We start from the raw sequence: 17,874 nt of genomic DNA on the forward strand, positions 1-17,874 counted from the left end.
AACTCAGAAAAAAGTGCCTTATCTTAGTCTCAAGACACCAAGTGATTAAAAACTACTACTTCCCACTCCAATTTTTTCCACGATTAATCACTTTTCCTGTTAAAAACATGTCTCACTGTAATGACTGCATTAGTGTAACTCATGATTTACACCAGCAGGAGATCTAGTCACTAACGGTGATTCGTTACACTAATGAAAACAGAGCACTACTAACCCCTGATTATTTCTGGCAGCAGTAGAATAATTTTACTGCTTTAGTTTCACATTAGCATGCAATCTTTCCTTCAACAGCTGTATCAGAAAGTCTTGTAAAAAGCCAAACACAGAATATGATCCTTGTTCATCATCCACAGCTATCAGCCCGAGTTCATTAGTTAACCTGACTTTTTCACACCACTCCACCGACAACAGCTCCTTCTTCTCTGGTCACCTTAAACACAGGCTGTAAGCCAGACTCACGGTCATACAGCATCTAAGGGCTCAGAACAGTAGCCAGCATCAGAACAGGGCACATCCACAACAGCGGGACTGAGCCATTCATGATATTCATCATTTCCCTTTTTTTGAAAGATGAGGAGAAGGCAAAGGAAGGAGCAGGGAAAGAGGATGCGGTGCTGTCTCTTCTATATCATGAAAAAAAAAAAATCTTCATCTTCTTGCTGAAATTGTGCCACTACAGAGAAAGATCTTAAAGATATACTGGGATGGAGAGAGAGTGTGCAAGAGGGAACATGGCTTTAACTATTGCGATCTACACCACTCACCAAGAGGCTGGACACTTGAGTTCTGGTCCCTGCCTCCAGGACTGTTTCAGTATTTTATCCAGTAACTATTTAATATAAAATATTTTAGCACATGCAGGATAATCAAATGCACAGTTTAAAGCTGCCTGTGTATGTGTTTGGTGAGAGAAGGGAACTAACACATATAAGAAGAAATCTTTGACGCATACTGTCAAGTGTATGTGGTGATGTTAGGCAGCAGCTCGAATAGCACGGCAGTCCACGCTGTACCAGTGCACAGCAACACTGCCCTGGTACAACTGAGGACTCAAACATCAAAAAGCATCGCAAAGTTACGCAAGTAACTGCAACGGTGTCCTTCTGCAGGCACCTTACAATGCTGATTTTAATTGCCTTCAATTACATCATCTCTCATCAATCCATGGCAAATATTCATAACTCATAATTTTCTCACCCTTATGTATATCTATTAAACTTTCCTGTCCTGGCAGTACTCCTTTTAATGGCAAGGGGTGTTGGCTGGATTTGCAGAAATAATGAGAGCGCTATTGCTCGTTGCTCTCAAATAAGATTCCTCAGCACTTGCAGACTCTGAACACCCTCTAATCTGTGCAGAGTGGAGAAAAAGGGTGCATGAGCTGCCAGCAAGAATCTGTCTTCTACTGTGTATTTAATTGAGAAAATTAATGTTGTTGTTTTTTTTCATTAGTCTAATTAGTACAGACAACTGATAAATAAAACCCAAAGGGTCTGTCTGTCTCTCTCCCTTTCATTACATATATATAGCCCCCAAAGACAGACATGTCTAAGCAGCACTTACTGCTAACGTATTCCCATCCCAGCAACATCCTTCCAAGGTACACAGAATTTTTGGCTAGTAAACAGAATCACAGAAAGATTAAATGATTTGCCTAAGGTCGCACAAGAGACCTGTGGCTAAGAAGGTCTCCTGAAACCCAGCTGAGCCACTGCCCCATGCGGTGAGCCAGAGGCTCTCAAACTTCCTTCCCAGGATACCCACCATCAGCATCTACTCTGGACATCCCTCCACGTACCACTTACCTCCCACAGTTCACGCCCCACGTCCTCTCCCACCTATGCCCCCCGCTTCTCTGCTTGCAGATACTTTCCTCCCTGCCTCGCTTGGCTCCTGCCCGGTTGCTGTGACACAAGCAGGCAGGCAGCTGAAAGCAGCTACTACACAGAGCAGCACACTACTACTCTGAGCTGATGGGCTTGAATTGCGCATCACTTGTTTGGGTCAATGGCTCACTTTGTTGCTCAGATGAAAACAGGCAGCTAGGTAGTTCTATGTCTGAAAATCTTTATAAATACCATTAACATGTTTACAATTAGGGAAACTATGTTGTAGGCCATTCTTTGTATTATAAACATTAATATAGGATTTTAGTCATTCAGAGCACTAAGCAAATAACTCCTCAGTGTTCCTATGGGATGAGTAGGTCAGCACGTATTCTTACATCCATTTTATGAACAGTGGGAGGTGAGGGAGAGGTGAAATACTTTGCAACCTAGAGAGGACAGAGTCAGGACTTGAAATGCTCCAGTTTTAAATACCATATTCTTTCCTAGAGAGAGGTTTCTCCTTTACAGTGCATGAGAAACATATCATGGTGCTCCATGCCTTTCTCTCCTACAGATATTCATGTCTTTTTCTAGGTCAGTCTCCATCTGGAAAAAAGCACGCGGCCATTTGACCTCAGCCAAATTGAGAAAGTGTGGTAGCCAAGGAATGGTGTAAGCTTTTCATCCAGGACACAACTGAACAGCAACAAGGCTGCTGCTCCATCCCCATAAAGCAAGCATGAAAAACAAGACCAGTAATTTATTATATAAACTGTCCCAATGCACATCGTTGGGACTGCGGGTGTCATATAAAATATCAACAGTAGATGGCATGCGTCTGCTCCTCTTAGTCCAGAAGAAAGAATCGGGAACCTGATGCTGGGTTGTCCCATGTCACGCTCTGAAGGTCTGGCAAAGCTCAGACACTTACAAATGCACTTTGCTTATTTGGGACGCAAACAGCAATAACAGCAACAATTCACAAACCACAAACCAATCAGATGGCTAAACTGATGAGACGTTTGCCAGCTGCATGTTTATTTATGCACAGCTTTTACTAAAATCACAAGATAAAAAGTGGAAAATATCTTGGCTGCCCATAAACAAGCCCAAGGGGATGACTGCAAATACATGTGAAAGCCTGAACACTGGCACCAGATGTTAGAAACAACTTGGTTGCCCTGTTTTGGGGTTTTTTTGGTTTTTCTTTAGTCTCCGTATTGCAGCAGGGTCATTTAGGTGGAAAGTTATGGAGAAATAAGAACTGAAATAAAGTTAGTAGGAGGCCAGAAAATTGGACAGAGAAAAACTGAAGTTCCTGTCTCATCCAGGGAAAAAGGGAGAATATTTACCTACAACAGGTAAGTTTCTGTGGGATAGCTGAGTTACAGGTTGCACTACTGTCTATCATGTTACATGTAACTACGTCTATAGATACAGACCTGTATCTATAAACCCTGATAAAGGGGTGATAAAGGGTGAGGAAGCCTACATCTTAGCAAGCTGCAGGATAATCAAAGGAGTCAGAACATTATTTAAGTACTAAAAGACACCTTCCTTGGGAATGGTGGCTCAATTTAAAGACCTGATGTGAAAATGCAGAGGAAATGGTACCTGAAGTCTAATTAGAAGTAATGCGATGGAAAGCACACAAGAAAAAGCAAGTATGACTACCACTAATAGCTTCATCTATATTATGTGCACTTACAGCCTTGCAGGGAAGTGGCAGAAACCTCATCATTTTCATCATTTAAAACTGCATTCACACAGTTAAACAAAAAAGACATTAGAATGGAGCATAAAAGGTCAACAGTCCTCTACGCAGAGGACTCCGAGCCAACCAGTCAACTTGCTTCTCTGACCTCTCTATTTCCCTTTCTTTCCCATGGTTCTTTACTACAAAACCCTTCTCTAAGTGATACTTGTTTCCACAGTGTGAGAATCCTACTAGGGATGTCCCTCTGTAGCAGCCTTTGGGGCATCCTGGCAAGGGACCCTGTCCACAACATCCTCTAGGACCTGAATCCAAGCTACATATTGTCAGCAGCTTACACTGCCAACAGTGATACACGCTGGTACTAAATATTTCTCAAGAGCCAGGGCTCAGTGTCCCCTAGTCATATCCAGCCTCAGAAGAGAAGAGTCAATAAGCCATGGACAGATGTTCACTTTGCAAGTGCAACAGAGGACAAAAAGTTATTGAGGGGAAGTTCTTCAGGTGATCATGAGAGGACCTCTCAACCTGGTGCACCCAGATTACTATCAACAGCTACTGAGGGTGGTTTGCTCCCACCCCACCAACTTTGCCAGAAGTGGATTAGGGAAGATTCACATAATCCCTTCTACCAGATCAGCTCTTGAGGCAGAAAACTGCCAGTGAGGGGTAAAATACTCAACCAACAAAGCTGGATCTGGACAAAGACATTCCATAGTCTAATTGCATGTCTTCTCCGGTTTACAACTGTCTTGTTTCAGACCATAATATGTTTGCCTAGCACAGGAAAAAGGCATTGCCAGGTCTCAACAAAGAATAAAAAAGTGCCAGGAATCTCCAAAGACAATATATCCTCTGAATAAAAACAATGCAGGACAGTCAGATTCTGCCTTCTGCATTTTGTTTGTAAACCAGCATTATAAATCATGGAAATCATAGGCGAAGTCAACAATTTTTAAAAATGCAACTTTATATATAAAACCAGCATATGTTGCAAGCAAGATATTGCCACGGACAAAAACATATGCAATCTCTGTGCAGTGAGATGGAAATCTATTACTTTTATTTTCTGGGCCACTGACCATCCTAGCTGCACGAAAAGATGAACTGTTCTGAGTGTAAAAAAAAAAAATGTTTCAGTTTGTACAGGCTATCTCTCACAGCAAAATGTTAGCTAATTTCAACATCAGTAGCTTAAACATTACACTCTAAGATAAAACCCAAAAATATTTCCATACAAACATAGCTAGAAACAGATAATATCCCCAGCCTTCAAATTGTGGCATCCTTCAAGCGGACTGGTACTTACCGCCTGTTACACTTTGCTATTTCATCAAAAAGGAGTTTCCACCGGGGTCGTCCAATCAAAAGCCTTGAGTTTAAAGCTTGATATTTTTCACCAATTATTTTCTGCAAGAAACAAAAAATTCCATTCTGCCTGATTTGCAAATTGCCTCATATCACCCAGGGCTCCCATTTCTGACATTGGCTGACTTACCATATCGCTGAGGTGTAAAACCTGAGCACAAGCATCAGACAGTTGTGATTAAAACTGCAGCCATTTCATGCACCAATACCTCTGCTCACTGCCGCTTCAATGGCTCTCCTTGGTGTTCATTATACATTGTTCTTCATGCAGCTGCTTATTAATCTCCCCATTACTTTTAAATCAATTTATTTAAGCCATAAAACAGTAACTACGCTCCTATTATTCATTCCCTCATTGGCTTTTAATGCTAAGCTGGAAAAAACACTGCTGATGCAAAAATCATATTTCTGTCTGAAGTCGTTTTTTTAACTTTGTATAAGTAACTACTAAGATGACTAGGCCTGAAAAAGTAACAAGGGAAATCTTACACTTCTCCCTGAGAGTAGTTTGCCAGCTGTTTTGAGCTGCTGTAACAGCAGAAAGCAGCCAAAAGTGCTCGCCGGATGGAACCCGACCCATTCCAGCAATGCTAGCTCACCAGCGTTTTGATAAGGTCAAATACCCTTCCATTGCAGGGCATTACCCTTCCTTGGTTTTCTGTCCTAATGCAATAGAAAGGCAGAGAGAAGTTACATCTTATCGAGGCTCCCACATTCACTCCACTGCTGAACAACCTGAAACATTGCTCATCCCAACGCAAACACAGAGTCTTGGCTGACTCATCCTCCATTGGCCTTTTATATTCAAGAGGCGTTTGCTGAAGGATGGGCATGGCTCCCTGTTGTCACACAGGCATGCCACTTCTGAGCAAAGGGAGCATGAAGCGAAACTGCCCTAATTTTGGTAGCAGTCAGCACTTTGGACTAACATCAGGGAACACATAAGCTGTATGGCAATGGAGAGTTGAGTTTAACTCCCCCTTGAGAAATCATGAGCAGCATTATGGTTCATGACAGTTTTGTTCAATAGCCACAAAAGAAAAGTGACTTTAAAGAAAGACTTAAAACAAAGTTGACTTGAATAAATTCAGTAGATGCTTGATACACAATATTAGAAAACTTGCTTTGAATTGTCTCTTATTACAATTTTGCTGTGTCATTGCAATGCAGTCCTGCTTCGGGTTTTAATTTTAACCTAACAATTACATACCAGTTTTATCCATTAGGCATTTTCAAGCACCCCATTTCAATCGATGTACGTTGTCCAGGCATTAAATCTGTGGAGCACTGTTCATAACTACTGTAGCTATCACATCATTTAGACTATTGGATAGTGCTCCTACCAGAGCTGTGAATGTCATGCTATCTCCACCTGATACCAGACAGATCAAAATCCTTTGGGCATGGTTTCTCACTGCATTTCATGTTTTGTAGTAATTGTTAGGCTTGGTTCTGGGCCTGCTGCAGTCAATGGAAAGCTTCCAGACGCAGCAGGGTAAAGAATCAGGCCTAGGCTCATGTGCTAAATAATGTAAAATGAAGATCACAAGTGTAAATAGCTATGGGAGATGCCAAGAGTTGGGGAATTAGCCCAGCTTTGGGGTTGGTAATACATGACAATCGACAGTTCAGTATCATTTCCAGTCTCATACATGAAGAAGTTTGTAACTTTTGTTTGTATTTGAGGCAAAGAAATCCAAAGCTTTTAAAAATAGCTAGTTTCTCTCAAAATATTTATTTGAAAACAAGATTTGAGCTTGCAAGCTCCTAGAACTATTCTGTTTTGATTCTTAGCCCAGAAATGATGCAGATTTCCCACCAAACACAGCCAGCTGTCTGGTCCGTGGCCTGGCCTGGAAGGACCTCTTTCCTAGAAAAGGAAGATATGGATTTCTGCCCACATCTAATCAAGTTGAGGCTACTAGACTAGACTCTCTTAATGCTGTGGGGATGGACTTGCTCTTTTGCCCTAGTAATGAATCAGTCACTTGAGTTTATGGCCTCATTTCCTGTTTTTACCATCTGCAGTAATTCCCTTTTGCCTTTGACTGACAGTTTGCATTGTCTACTACCCCAAGGTCTAGTTCTGTTTACAAACAGCATTTAGCCACATACCTGTATTCCATCTGTCTGACTGAGGTACAGCTGGATATTTATATAGTCTGGTCGATTCTCCTGCCAAAGCTGGGAGGATGATAAAAACAGCTAGTGAAATAATATCCCTCCTCTTAATGTAAGCATAAAGTCACTTGTGCCTACTATGCTGAGGGACATAGGTTTCAGCATCAGTGAAGTAAGCTTTTTAATGAAGAAGACACACTTGCACAGCACCCCTTTGTGAACTCCAGAATGTTGCACATCATGCTGTGTACAAAATATTATTTCAGGAAGCTACACTGCTCTTAAAATCCACTTGAAATTGTAAAACCCCCTCCCTTCTCGATCTGTCTACTAGCCAAATGGCTAAAGGCCACTCAGACTCCCCAACCTGCATGCTCTCCTTCCATCTCATAAATTTCAGAGATAAGTGTCCAGACTATTGGTACATGGCAACACTGTGCAATGAAATACTGGTGACATACTCAAACTGTTTTGTGCAGCTCCAAGAATAAATGGAGTCTGGGTCAGGTAGCCCAAGCAGAAGTACTGCTGGAGCTCACTTGTTTTGAGCAAGGCTGCCTTTCTCTATAGCATGCCAGTTGCATGGTGTGGACATACCTTGCATTTATTAAGTTGTCAATATACCTCCAAGCAACACCCTTTACCTTGTTATGCAACATACAGAGCAGATCTGCAAACCAGCGGAAAGACTCAATGTCCCTGCACACCCAAATGAAGTAGAGTCTTCTGAGCTTGTAGCATTTCCAGCCGTCACTTGAAAATAAAATGTTTGGGTAGTTGAAAATTATAATTTGAAAAGGAAACATTAATTAAAATGCTTTATAGTCATTATTGGAAACATGAATTTCCATTAGAAGCTAACTGCTAAGTTGTTCTTCATCCTATGAGACATCAGACACTGAAATGACCAACACAGCCTATTAGGATGATCCCGAGAATATTAAATCTCTAGCACAGAGCTAACACCCTTCACAGATACTGTTTCTGCATTAGGAAGTTGTCAGCTATACAGATGATTTGGGCAGCAAATATGGATTCAAACATCATCATCAAACTTTTATTTCAAAGCAAAGCAGACATTCTAAGGATAAAAGAAGAGAAAAATGTAAGGCATTTTGTATTGAAATGCTGTAGTTCAGTAACAAAACACCACTCTCGATGATGAAACATTGCAGCTGGACAAAGAGGCTGGACTGCAAGACTTCATGAAACAAGTCAAGCATAGATTTAAAATAGCACCTCAGACACATATGCTTGGGTCTACCTCCAGCAGGATATATTATGCAATAAAGGTGCAATCCCCCATTACAACCAAATCCACATGTATATAACACTTCTTGTGTGTTTCTATGTTACCACTGCCCATAATAACAGCCATTATTTACAGACCCTTCTACATGAAAGCCACTAGCTTTCCTTAATGTAAGTTATATTTTCTTAAAAATAGGGCATAAGGTTCAACAGTTAAGTGGAGGGAAGGGCAGGAGCAGGAATTAAATTGTGTACACACAACAGGAACACAACTGAGCAGAAACCAAATGGTTACGTTGACAGGCTTCTGATCTCCCCCAGACCTGCATGCCCTTGACACAATAGGACTGGCCCCGCTGCTCTGCAGCGCTGGCATCGTAAGGCAGTTTGCATGTTTACACTTGCCAACTTCTGCTTCTAAGCCAGGGCAAAGACAACAGGCAGATCATCCACTAAACCAGTGCTTCGTTGATGTTTAAATACTGAGAAGGGAAGCAGGCTAAGACTGTTACTTTTTCCCAGAATCACAGAATGATTCCTCTGTATATTGTAAAGTACACAAGGGGAAGATATTGGCTACAAAGGCAGGTTATGGGATTGGCTGCTTGGAAGTCAATTTATGGCTTTATCCAGATAAATGGACATTGCAAAAGCTTTTGGACACTAACCTTCTACGGCAATGTCTGTGCAAGTTTCTACAGCCTCTGATAACACACTAGTAGAGGCAAACATCTCATTAACCTGCTGCTGGCCCATCATTATGATCTGTGACATTTTTGCTAAACACTGTCAAGGATAATCCATCATGAGGAAAATGGTCATCTTACCCACCTGGGCCCCAGGCTTTCAGCAAAAATGTACCCTCTTTTTGAGAGGATGATCAATACACTCTCAGGAAAAGAAAATGAGGGAGCCCAAGATGCTCTTGGAGGGCTGTAGCACTATGAGACAGGCAGGGCTGAGAATTTTCAGAAGCACTCGGCACTCTCAGGTCCAGCCCAGATCAAGGACAGAAGAACGTGCACAGCATCTAAATTCCAGGCTTTAACTTCACTTTGGAGTTAGAGCTGGCCATTGGCATGTTCGTCTTAGAACAAATGCTTCAGTTGTGCATTGTAAAACCCTCCCAGAGCCAGCTAGCCTTTCAACACTTCAGGGAAGGTTTGCTGCTTTGGTTGGCTTTTTATACAGTGCCTATGAAACAGAGGTGCTTAACCTGTGAGTGGAGCTCTTAGCCAATACTCTAGCAAAAAAAAAAAAAAAAAAAAAAAATCAATAGCAATCACAAAGGCAAGCCTGTTTCACACAGCATAAGATTTGGTGGGAACCATGTTGCCAATGTGACAGAGAAACAAGAGGTGAAAGGTTTGGTCTGAATAGAATGTCAAAGGCTTTAAATTAAAAAGAAAAAAAAAAAGAGAGAGAAACAAGAAAAAAGCAGAAAAGAAAAAGGCATACCTAAAATTTAAACTTTTCAAATGGAGTTGAACATCCCAATGCTATCTGAATCCAAGTTGACCCCTTTCCTTTAAAACCTTAAGCTTACACATTTACAGAAGTCAAACAGACCAGGAGAGCTGGCCCTGCATTTCCAGCAGAAAGATTGTCACAACTTCCTGACTCTCAAAAACTCACTATCACAGTCCATAGCCTCATCTAAGGTGGGACCAGGGGAACAAGTCTAGCTGAAGGGCTTTGACTACACTAATCACAGGCTAGGCTGGTGGCAGCATATCAAGGCTAGTGACACTGTCCCAGTTCAGGTGCATTACTGGCACAACTCTGCCACAACTCTTTGGGTTACAAAGCCTGTATGAGATGATTTATGCTCTTCAGGGGACATCCCAGTCCTCTACGTCTCTCCAAGGAATCATTCACTTATGTTATGCTATTGGAAGTTTTTAAATACTCTGAAAGTCTTTCTGACATGCACTACTATGCTAAATTGGGAGGAAATGGCTTTAAAGGCTTAAGCTCACTTACAGCAGTGTGTTGAGTACTGATGCAAATGGTGTAACTCCAATACCTCCAGCCACACAGAGGCTGACCTCGTAGTTCAGGGATTCCTCAAAGGGACTTCCAAAAGGTCCATCCACATACAGCCTGCAAAAAACCAAAAAGAACACTTTTAGAGAAAGCTGCTAAAATCAGAGAGAGGAAAAGAAAAGCGAGCTGGAATTAAAACCCTATAAGAATTTGTTTCAATTTTTTATTAGTCTTGGGATGCAGAAGGTGAAAATCTTTTTCCTGGAAAGCTTTATGAGGAGAGAAACAAATGTACAAGTGGTATGAAAGACTATTATATAAAATCTCTTGGCACATTCCATGATTAGGCAAGCTATTTTTTAATCAAACAAGTGGAGGTGACTAAATTATGACTGCCCTTTGTGTCTGGTATTAGAGGGCAAAGAAAGTGCTGCACTGGAAACAATAACAACTTGGTGGGTCGTACGCAGGAAGAAAAAGAGTTTCGCTAGGCCTGCCTAGGAAGTTCATCTCTTGAACATCAGAAACAGCTGAGATGGACAAAGGGTTAAAACAATCTGTTTTTCCTGGCTTCTCATAATCCTTTTCAAGAGCCTCCAGGGAATAAATAAGAGGTGACACATATCCATCCTGCAAAATGCAAAAGGAACAAATTAACATCTGTCTACTCCTTCACTTCACGTCCAGACCCTTGGGAATGTGATCTATCCCAATCATAGAGGATATCTGAAGAGGGAGAAAAATCACTGAGTTGTACCCCTTTGACTCATGCCTCTCATTATTATAACAGTTTTGTCCACCTGTATTTAAAGATTGTTTAGGAGACTGAGTCCCATTTCCAACCCATTCTGAATATTTCAGATACTGCTGGAAAGTCAGTTGACTGTAATTTAAAAATGGGCTTTTAGGCATCTTCAGAAGTTTGACCTCCAAATCTTTCCTACACTGCTGAAAGTCTGACCAAGGTCATCCATAGATACCTCAGAATTTACGGGCTGTAAGATCTCTAATAAGATTCACATACCCCCTATTCTACCTACGGAATACCAACTGCATACCTTACTTCAGTAATAGATTCACCTTTAGAAACTATTACAATGAGAACTTGAACAGTACATTTGGTCAAGGTCCATTCTGTGTATGAGTGGCTCACTGGATCACCACATTTTAGGTAACTGGTGAATACAGCAAAGTGTGGTGGGACCAGCACTGCGTTCAGCAGCTCAGTGACTAGGTATTTGCTCACAGCTAGGCTGACTGAGATCAACCTTTGGCCTGAGTCCACAAAAAAGCTCCAACATATATTAGTTTTATACACACATACTGGTACTATGACGCAACTAAGCTATGCATACTCTACATCTAATGAAAGGGCATAAGCTTCTCCTTTATAACATCAGCCAGAGAATTAAAGGCAGAGGAGACGTCTCTTTTCCCAGACAAAGTCTTCCAACCCTCATCTGATTCTTTCCTTTTGAGGGCTGGATCTTAGCCATAACTTAAGATCTCGGTCTGATCTCATTTCTTTGTGGTCTGACCCTTGGCATCTTACCAGTTAAGACAACATCTTGTCTGGGTGTCTTTGGCCAATATGGTCCTTTCTAGGAAATATCTTCCAGACCTTTGCTATTGCTGACATCTTGATGCCTCATATGTTAGGCTCCTTCTTCTACAGTGTCTCATCTAAACACAGATAAGTACCTACTTTCTGATGGATCTGGAGGCAAACAGGCTGATCCTTAACTATGCCCTGTCTTATAAACTCCTTTCTTGACTCTTGGTGTCCTACCTGGAGAGAAAGGGAGAAGACACTGGGCCAGCCACAGCCATCATCACAAAGCATTGGAAGTGCTGGCAGCAGATGTTTTTAAGTAACCAAAATTCATCACTGATATTCATAACTAAGCAATCTGCAACCTAAATATGGTTATTCTTATTTCTGTCTTTATATTCGGAAGTCACTACAGTATTCTACAAACGTTCTCTTGAAGAATCTCAAAGCTTTTCAAAGTCAGGTATGTTAGTTCCAGCATGATGAGAGTACTAGAAAAACAAATTCACTCCTTAAATAGGACAGATAAATTCTGTTGCACAATGGGGCCAAGAAAAACTTAACTGGACACATGCATACAATATATACAGAACTTTAAGTATCTTCTCATTAAATGTTTCCTGTTACATGACACTTTATACCCCATTTGCTTAACAAGGGTTTATTTTCCACTAATGAAATAATACCACTGCTGGTGCAGAGTGCAGCAGCAGCTGCTTCAAGAGATCTTCTAAACATTGCATTGTCATTTGACTGAGGAGGTAAAGGAGCATCTCTTATTTAAATAAGCAACAAGGGAAATGTAGAGAAGCAGATCATTACTCTGAAATGAATCTGGTCCAGGGGACATTTTGAGAGAAGTCCACAAATGTTATGGGTCTCAGATGTGTATCTCAACAGAGATGTACCTTCAATGTAGGGCAAAAAGAAAAAAAAAAATCACTGGATAACGAAGACCAGCAAGTGAAGTCCATTGTCATTCCTGGCATACCTCCTATACATACGTTACCCTAATCAGATCCTGCCTACCTGGTGAAATCTGAGGAATCGCTCCTAAAGGTATGAAGGGCATAAGCACAGGCCTGAGGGAAATTCCTTGTATTTTGAACAAGCAGCACTAACTTTCATTTGGATATACAAAATTAAAGTCAACATTTTGGGGGACAAACACAAGTAAACAAAACAAAAGCAAACTAGCAAAGCAGTTTTTTCCAGAAATGACCACAGTGGATGTGACAACAGTCCTATACTGTAGGGGTGCCACTTAGCAGAACTGCACTTAAGCCTACTTGAGGACTATCTGAAGTATGTATGTATGTCTGGTCTCAGAAGGGACGAAGCAATTCCTGTAAAGTCCAAGTGCCACTGTATACCATTGACATGATCAGGAGCTGAAACATGCAAAACTAGATCTGGTCACCGCAAACCAGTCAAGCACGGTGCGTAATTCCACGCCAGAAATTCAAGAAACAACCTTCAATTAAATATGTATTTTGGTCAGATTGCTCCAGTTTGTGGCCCATTAGCCCCATCTGGCCTGCAAAATATTTCTATCTGCTCACTGTGTCTTCCTCTGAGGGAGTGAGGAACAGTTGTTTGGACAGCAAATGCAGTCAGAGAAGCCAACAGCCTCCTGCTGTGCCTGCATGTGGTCCAGCACAGAACAGCCAGAAGTCACCGCTTCCAAGTGTGAGAAAGGGAAATGGGAAAAAAGCTGGAGAAATATTGCTACTGCGTTAACCCACTGCACAAGACTGCCTGAAAAGACTGATTCCAATGATAACATGATCTCCCTGGAAGATTTTGTTGGATGTCGTAAACATGCACTATTTAATCCCATTTTACTATGGGGATAATTTATAACTAAAAGAAATGTGGCTCTGATGCCTTGATGGAAGTGGTCATTTAGGAACTGATCCTTCTTTTATTCAAGTCAGTGGAAGAGAGAAACCTTCCGATGCCATATCAAACAGCGCAGTGATGAACAGAGCGGCGATTCAGTCATGGACTTTTGCAGAGATTATGCAACTTTTGCTTCCTGTCAACATGTTCCTCCTTTCATTTGGTAGCACTGAAAAGTTTTGCATAAAAGCAGTTCATTACTGCAAATGAAATCTCACGGCGTTCAATAAAAAGACAGACAAGCCAAGGGGGGTAAGATGACTTTTTGTTTCTTGAGTTGTTCCCCAGATATATCACACTACCATGCTATACTCTCCTATCTCCCCAGCTTTAATTTAATTAACATGAAGGAAGGGAATGGAATTTTACTAAAAGTTTAGAAATTCCTCCTTCAGGCAAACTTATTCAAATAACGAGTTGTTCTTTTCACATGTATTCATTCCCAGTCTTAGGAGTGCTCTCAGTTATTCTGGCACAATTTCTTCGCTCACAAACAGAAAAAAAAGCTCCTCAAAACAGAATATATCACAAAAAATAGCAGAGCACATTATTAAAAAGCATCTTACAGATAGCTGGTGAACATATTTTCTATTTAAAGCACACTTACATTCTACAGTACAGTGGTACAGAAATATCCCAGCAAGCACCAAGACAACTTGTTCCAGCGCTGGCAATGCAACTGCACTAACATGGGGCTGCCCCTAAACCAAGGGACACTGTCTCAGGGACACAGGCAGTTGCACTGCTTTTGAGACCCAAGTTATTATCTTCCATAAGGAACTGCATAGTGATGTGTGGAGACACCTGCTCGCACCTCTGTCAGACTTGGACCTCAGTGCCATGCTTTACTTCAGGGTGTAGATGCCCTTAGAAAAGCTTAATGCTTGTATTGTACTTCACTACCCAACTGTAAATGCTGATATTACCTCTTTTTCCAGGCTCTTTGGGAGCTAGTGAGACATTATCTGGGATATTAGTGGAAAAACAGATGGATAGGGGAGTTAATTCAAGAGGTTGTAGGAATTTTTAATTAAAGAAGTATCAGCATTTGTAAGCTGAACAAAATGCTTGGATACAAAGTACTGCATAGAGCACAGAAAGTGAAGTCCTAGTTTGACTGAAGTTTGTGGCATAACTCTTACCAATGTCAACAGAGTAAGGATTTCACCCAGCAGTATGAGATTTTATATCCTTGGAGCAGCATTCAGTTTGTTACTACGACCCAGGTGTAGGTATCTTTGTGTGAGCATACTGAGTACGTCCCTAATACAGTCAAAAGAGATGCAGTCGATACAGTTAATGGAGCCTAGACAGAGATTCAGGATGTGATGAATTGCTCTCTATGTCTACTGACTGTACCGACTCAACTCAACAGGACCTTAGAGATCAGTGTCCCTCTGGAACGGCAGCTGAAGGCCAAGCAGAACTGAAGTGGCCCTAGACACGTAGGCTGAGGCACCTGAATCCAGACTTAGATATCCACTGAGATAACTGGAGCTTTGATATCCAGCTCACACACAGACACCTACCTTTAGATGTCTTTAGCTGGAGCTGAATCCCTCCCCTGATTCCCTATGAAAAGCCCATGTCATTGATTTCAATAGGTTTGGGATAAAGTTCTCCAAAATCACAATAAAATCAACTAAACAACCCTCCTCCTGTGCTCGTTCTTCTCTTTAACTTGTCCTACCAAAACCACAGCTCGGTACTGCCATGATGGATACAGCCTGAGAACTCCAAGGAACTGACTGTCTGATGGCTGAAACAGTCTCCTTATGCTCTTCTGCTGCTGTAGCTCTTATGCACCAGAGAGATGCTATCACCTCCCTCTGATAACCCACAATACCAGCCTCCACCCCCACGTGATAAATATTCAAACAAGTGCCTTCATGTTCCTCCCACACCGCCCTCCATGCCTGGGAGGAAATCTCTGTAAACATCTGCAGAGCTATTTCATTATCTCCCTTCAAATTCCTTCTTAAGACTCCTCTTTCCTCTAACATCTAAAACACCAATAAATAAGAAGTTGACAGTAGTTAGGCTGCCGATGTGCTCACCGTAGCTCAGTCATACCCGGGCCCAGTACTCTCACTGTTTCCCTGAATTTTGCTGTCTGATTATATCCATCTGTTGTCTCCTGTTCTTCTAGTTTAAATTGGTTTGGTCAGGATAGTCTCTCTGCTGTGTGAATGTGTGTATCGGGATGGCTTCCTGATGCATGACTGTTGCTTCAGGGCACTAGGATAATACAGATAAGTGAAGAATTACTGGAAACCATCCAATTCTGAAACTTATATCAAAGGCAATCTTTCATATGGTAGGCTCGCAGAAAGCAAAACTGACTACAGAGGTGTTCCAGACCACTTTGGAGTCCAAGGCTCAATTCACGGTTTTCTGTAAAAACCTAACTACAACAAATTACATAATTTTATTTTTCAAAGAAGCTGCACTTACTACTGTCAAAGATTTTCAAATATTTTCTGCAGCAAAAAATCAAGACAGCAACTTCATCTTTTGAAGTCAACATATGACACTTCATGTCATTATTTAAACCTCAATTAATAAGTGTACACTCTGACACTGTTTTTCCAGAGGGCTTGTGATTATTGACAGCATTTCAGTACCAACAGCCTTTTACAGACGAAGAACCACCACTGAACAAAGCACATCATCCTTGCTTTGTATGGATTTCCAAAACTACAATGGGTTTCAAGGTTTAAAAGTGTAACAAACTGTGACATCTGGCATGTGCGATCAGAGATTCCCATGTGTTCTCCTGACATTGTGAAGGATGATGTTTTCATTACAGAAAACAGCAGCCCCTTAGACGAGTAAGCTTGCAAAACCCAGTGGGTCCAATTAACTTTATATACTATTTTGCGCAAGATTGCTAAGTGTTATGATTCTAATTCAGATTTCATTAGGCATCCTCTCCTTTTTTTAACAGCTTGAGTTTAATTTCTGATTGATTATTCACATTTTTTCCTTTCAACTTCAAACATATTCTTACAATACATACTAGAGCTTGTAGAAGTTTCCTTCTCTCTTCTACAGAAATTGCTTCCTTTATCAGTGAAATATCCAATTATAACAATGTAGATGGCTCAAAACCCTATAGAATCAATTAGCATCAGATTTTCTTCTCATAGAAACATGTCAAATTATTATTAATTTTGAAATTCTAGAAAAGCTACTCATTTTAGTACATCTCAGTTCCATTTATTTCTCCCTGGTTGGGCAAAACAAAACAAAATCACCTGTTCTTCAGCTTATTATACTCTCAAGGGCCCAGAGATGACTGAAGAAGAATTTCCATTTCTACAACATCCTTAGCAAGAGAAAATATGTTGAAGGCATGACAACAAGGGCAAGAAAGTGGAAAAGCAGAGCAGGCACCTGCATTCTCATGGATAAGGCTCCTTCTGTAAACCCTGAACTGAGATCCATGGTTTTCTATGAGACACAGTGCAGGTTCAAGGAGAAGAAGATCCCACTGGAGTAGGCTGGAACACTACAGCAGCAAAAGTTGTACACCTACCTATGTGGAGCTGGACTTGTAACAGAGGAGTGAGGAGGATGGTAGAGGAGGAGAAAAAAACCTCCTAACTATGAATGAAAATTCGAAAAAAGCGTGGAGATAGAACTTCCACTGAAGGCAACAGAAAACAGATTTGCACAACTGATGGACAGCCTTGTAAGCATGGCTCTTCCTTGTTCTGGACTGCTAGATCAATCTGATGGCAATCTCTTAGACCAAGTTCATTTTCCTCAGAATTGAATAAAATTGTCTAAATATTGCCCAAAGTATTTATGGAGAACCCATATTTCTTATTACTCATTGCTGACTATCACAGGAGAGAAGCAACAGTTTAGACCACTTACTTCATTAAAAAGGTCTGTAAAACCACTATGAGAACTACAATCAAGTATAATTATGTATTCAGACAACTTTGTTCTCTGAAAGTACATGTACCTTCTGTAACAAATTCTTGGGTCGATATTCTTAATTAATGTTGTATTAATTCTTCTCCACGGCAGCCTTTTTACTGTCATTTTTATAAAATGTTTCCAACATGTATTCCTTTGATTAAAGATCACATATGATTTAATTTTATTATAACAAGAAATCCAATTTTCCACTTATTTCCTTA

At 40.9% G+C, this 17,874-nt stretch overlaps 1 protein-coding gene across 2 annotated transcripts in view; it reads right to left on the reverse strand.

The window, feature by feature from the left end:
* NOX4 (NADPH oxidase 4) overlaps positions 1 to 17,874 on the reverse strand; it is a 108,732-nt gene that overhangs the window by 419 nt on the left and 90,439 nt on the right. The window contains exons 14-17 of one of the 2 annotated variants that reach the window (XM_050911024.1): positions 10,267 to 10,386; positions 7,677 to 7,785; positions 7,027 to 7,095; positions 4,853 to 4,953 (exon numbers count right to left, since the gene is read on the reverse strand). In XM_050911024.1, coding sequence (XP_050766981.1) covers positions 4,853 to 4,953; positions 7,027 to 7,095; positions 7,677 to 7,785; positions 10,267 to 10,386 — 399 coding nt within the window. The remainder of the gene's footprint in view (positions 1 to 4,852; positions 4,954 to 7,026; positions 7,096 to 7,676; positions 7,786 to 10,266; positions 10,387 to 17,874) is intronic. The other variant, XM_050911032.1, reaches the window with a different exon arrangement.

This window comes from Gymnogyps californianus, chromosome 1, assembly GCF_018139145.2.
Source record: "Gymnogyps californianus isolate 813 chromosome 1, ASM1813914v2, whole genome shotgun sequence".
In the NCBI taxonomy this organism is placed as follows: domain Eukaryota; kingdom Metazoa; phylum Chordata; class Aves; order Accipitriformes; family Cathartidae; genus Gymnogyps; species Gymnogyps californianus.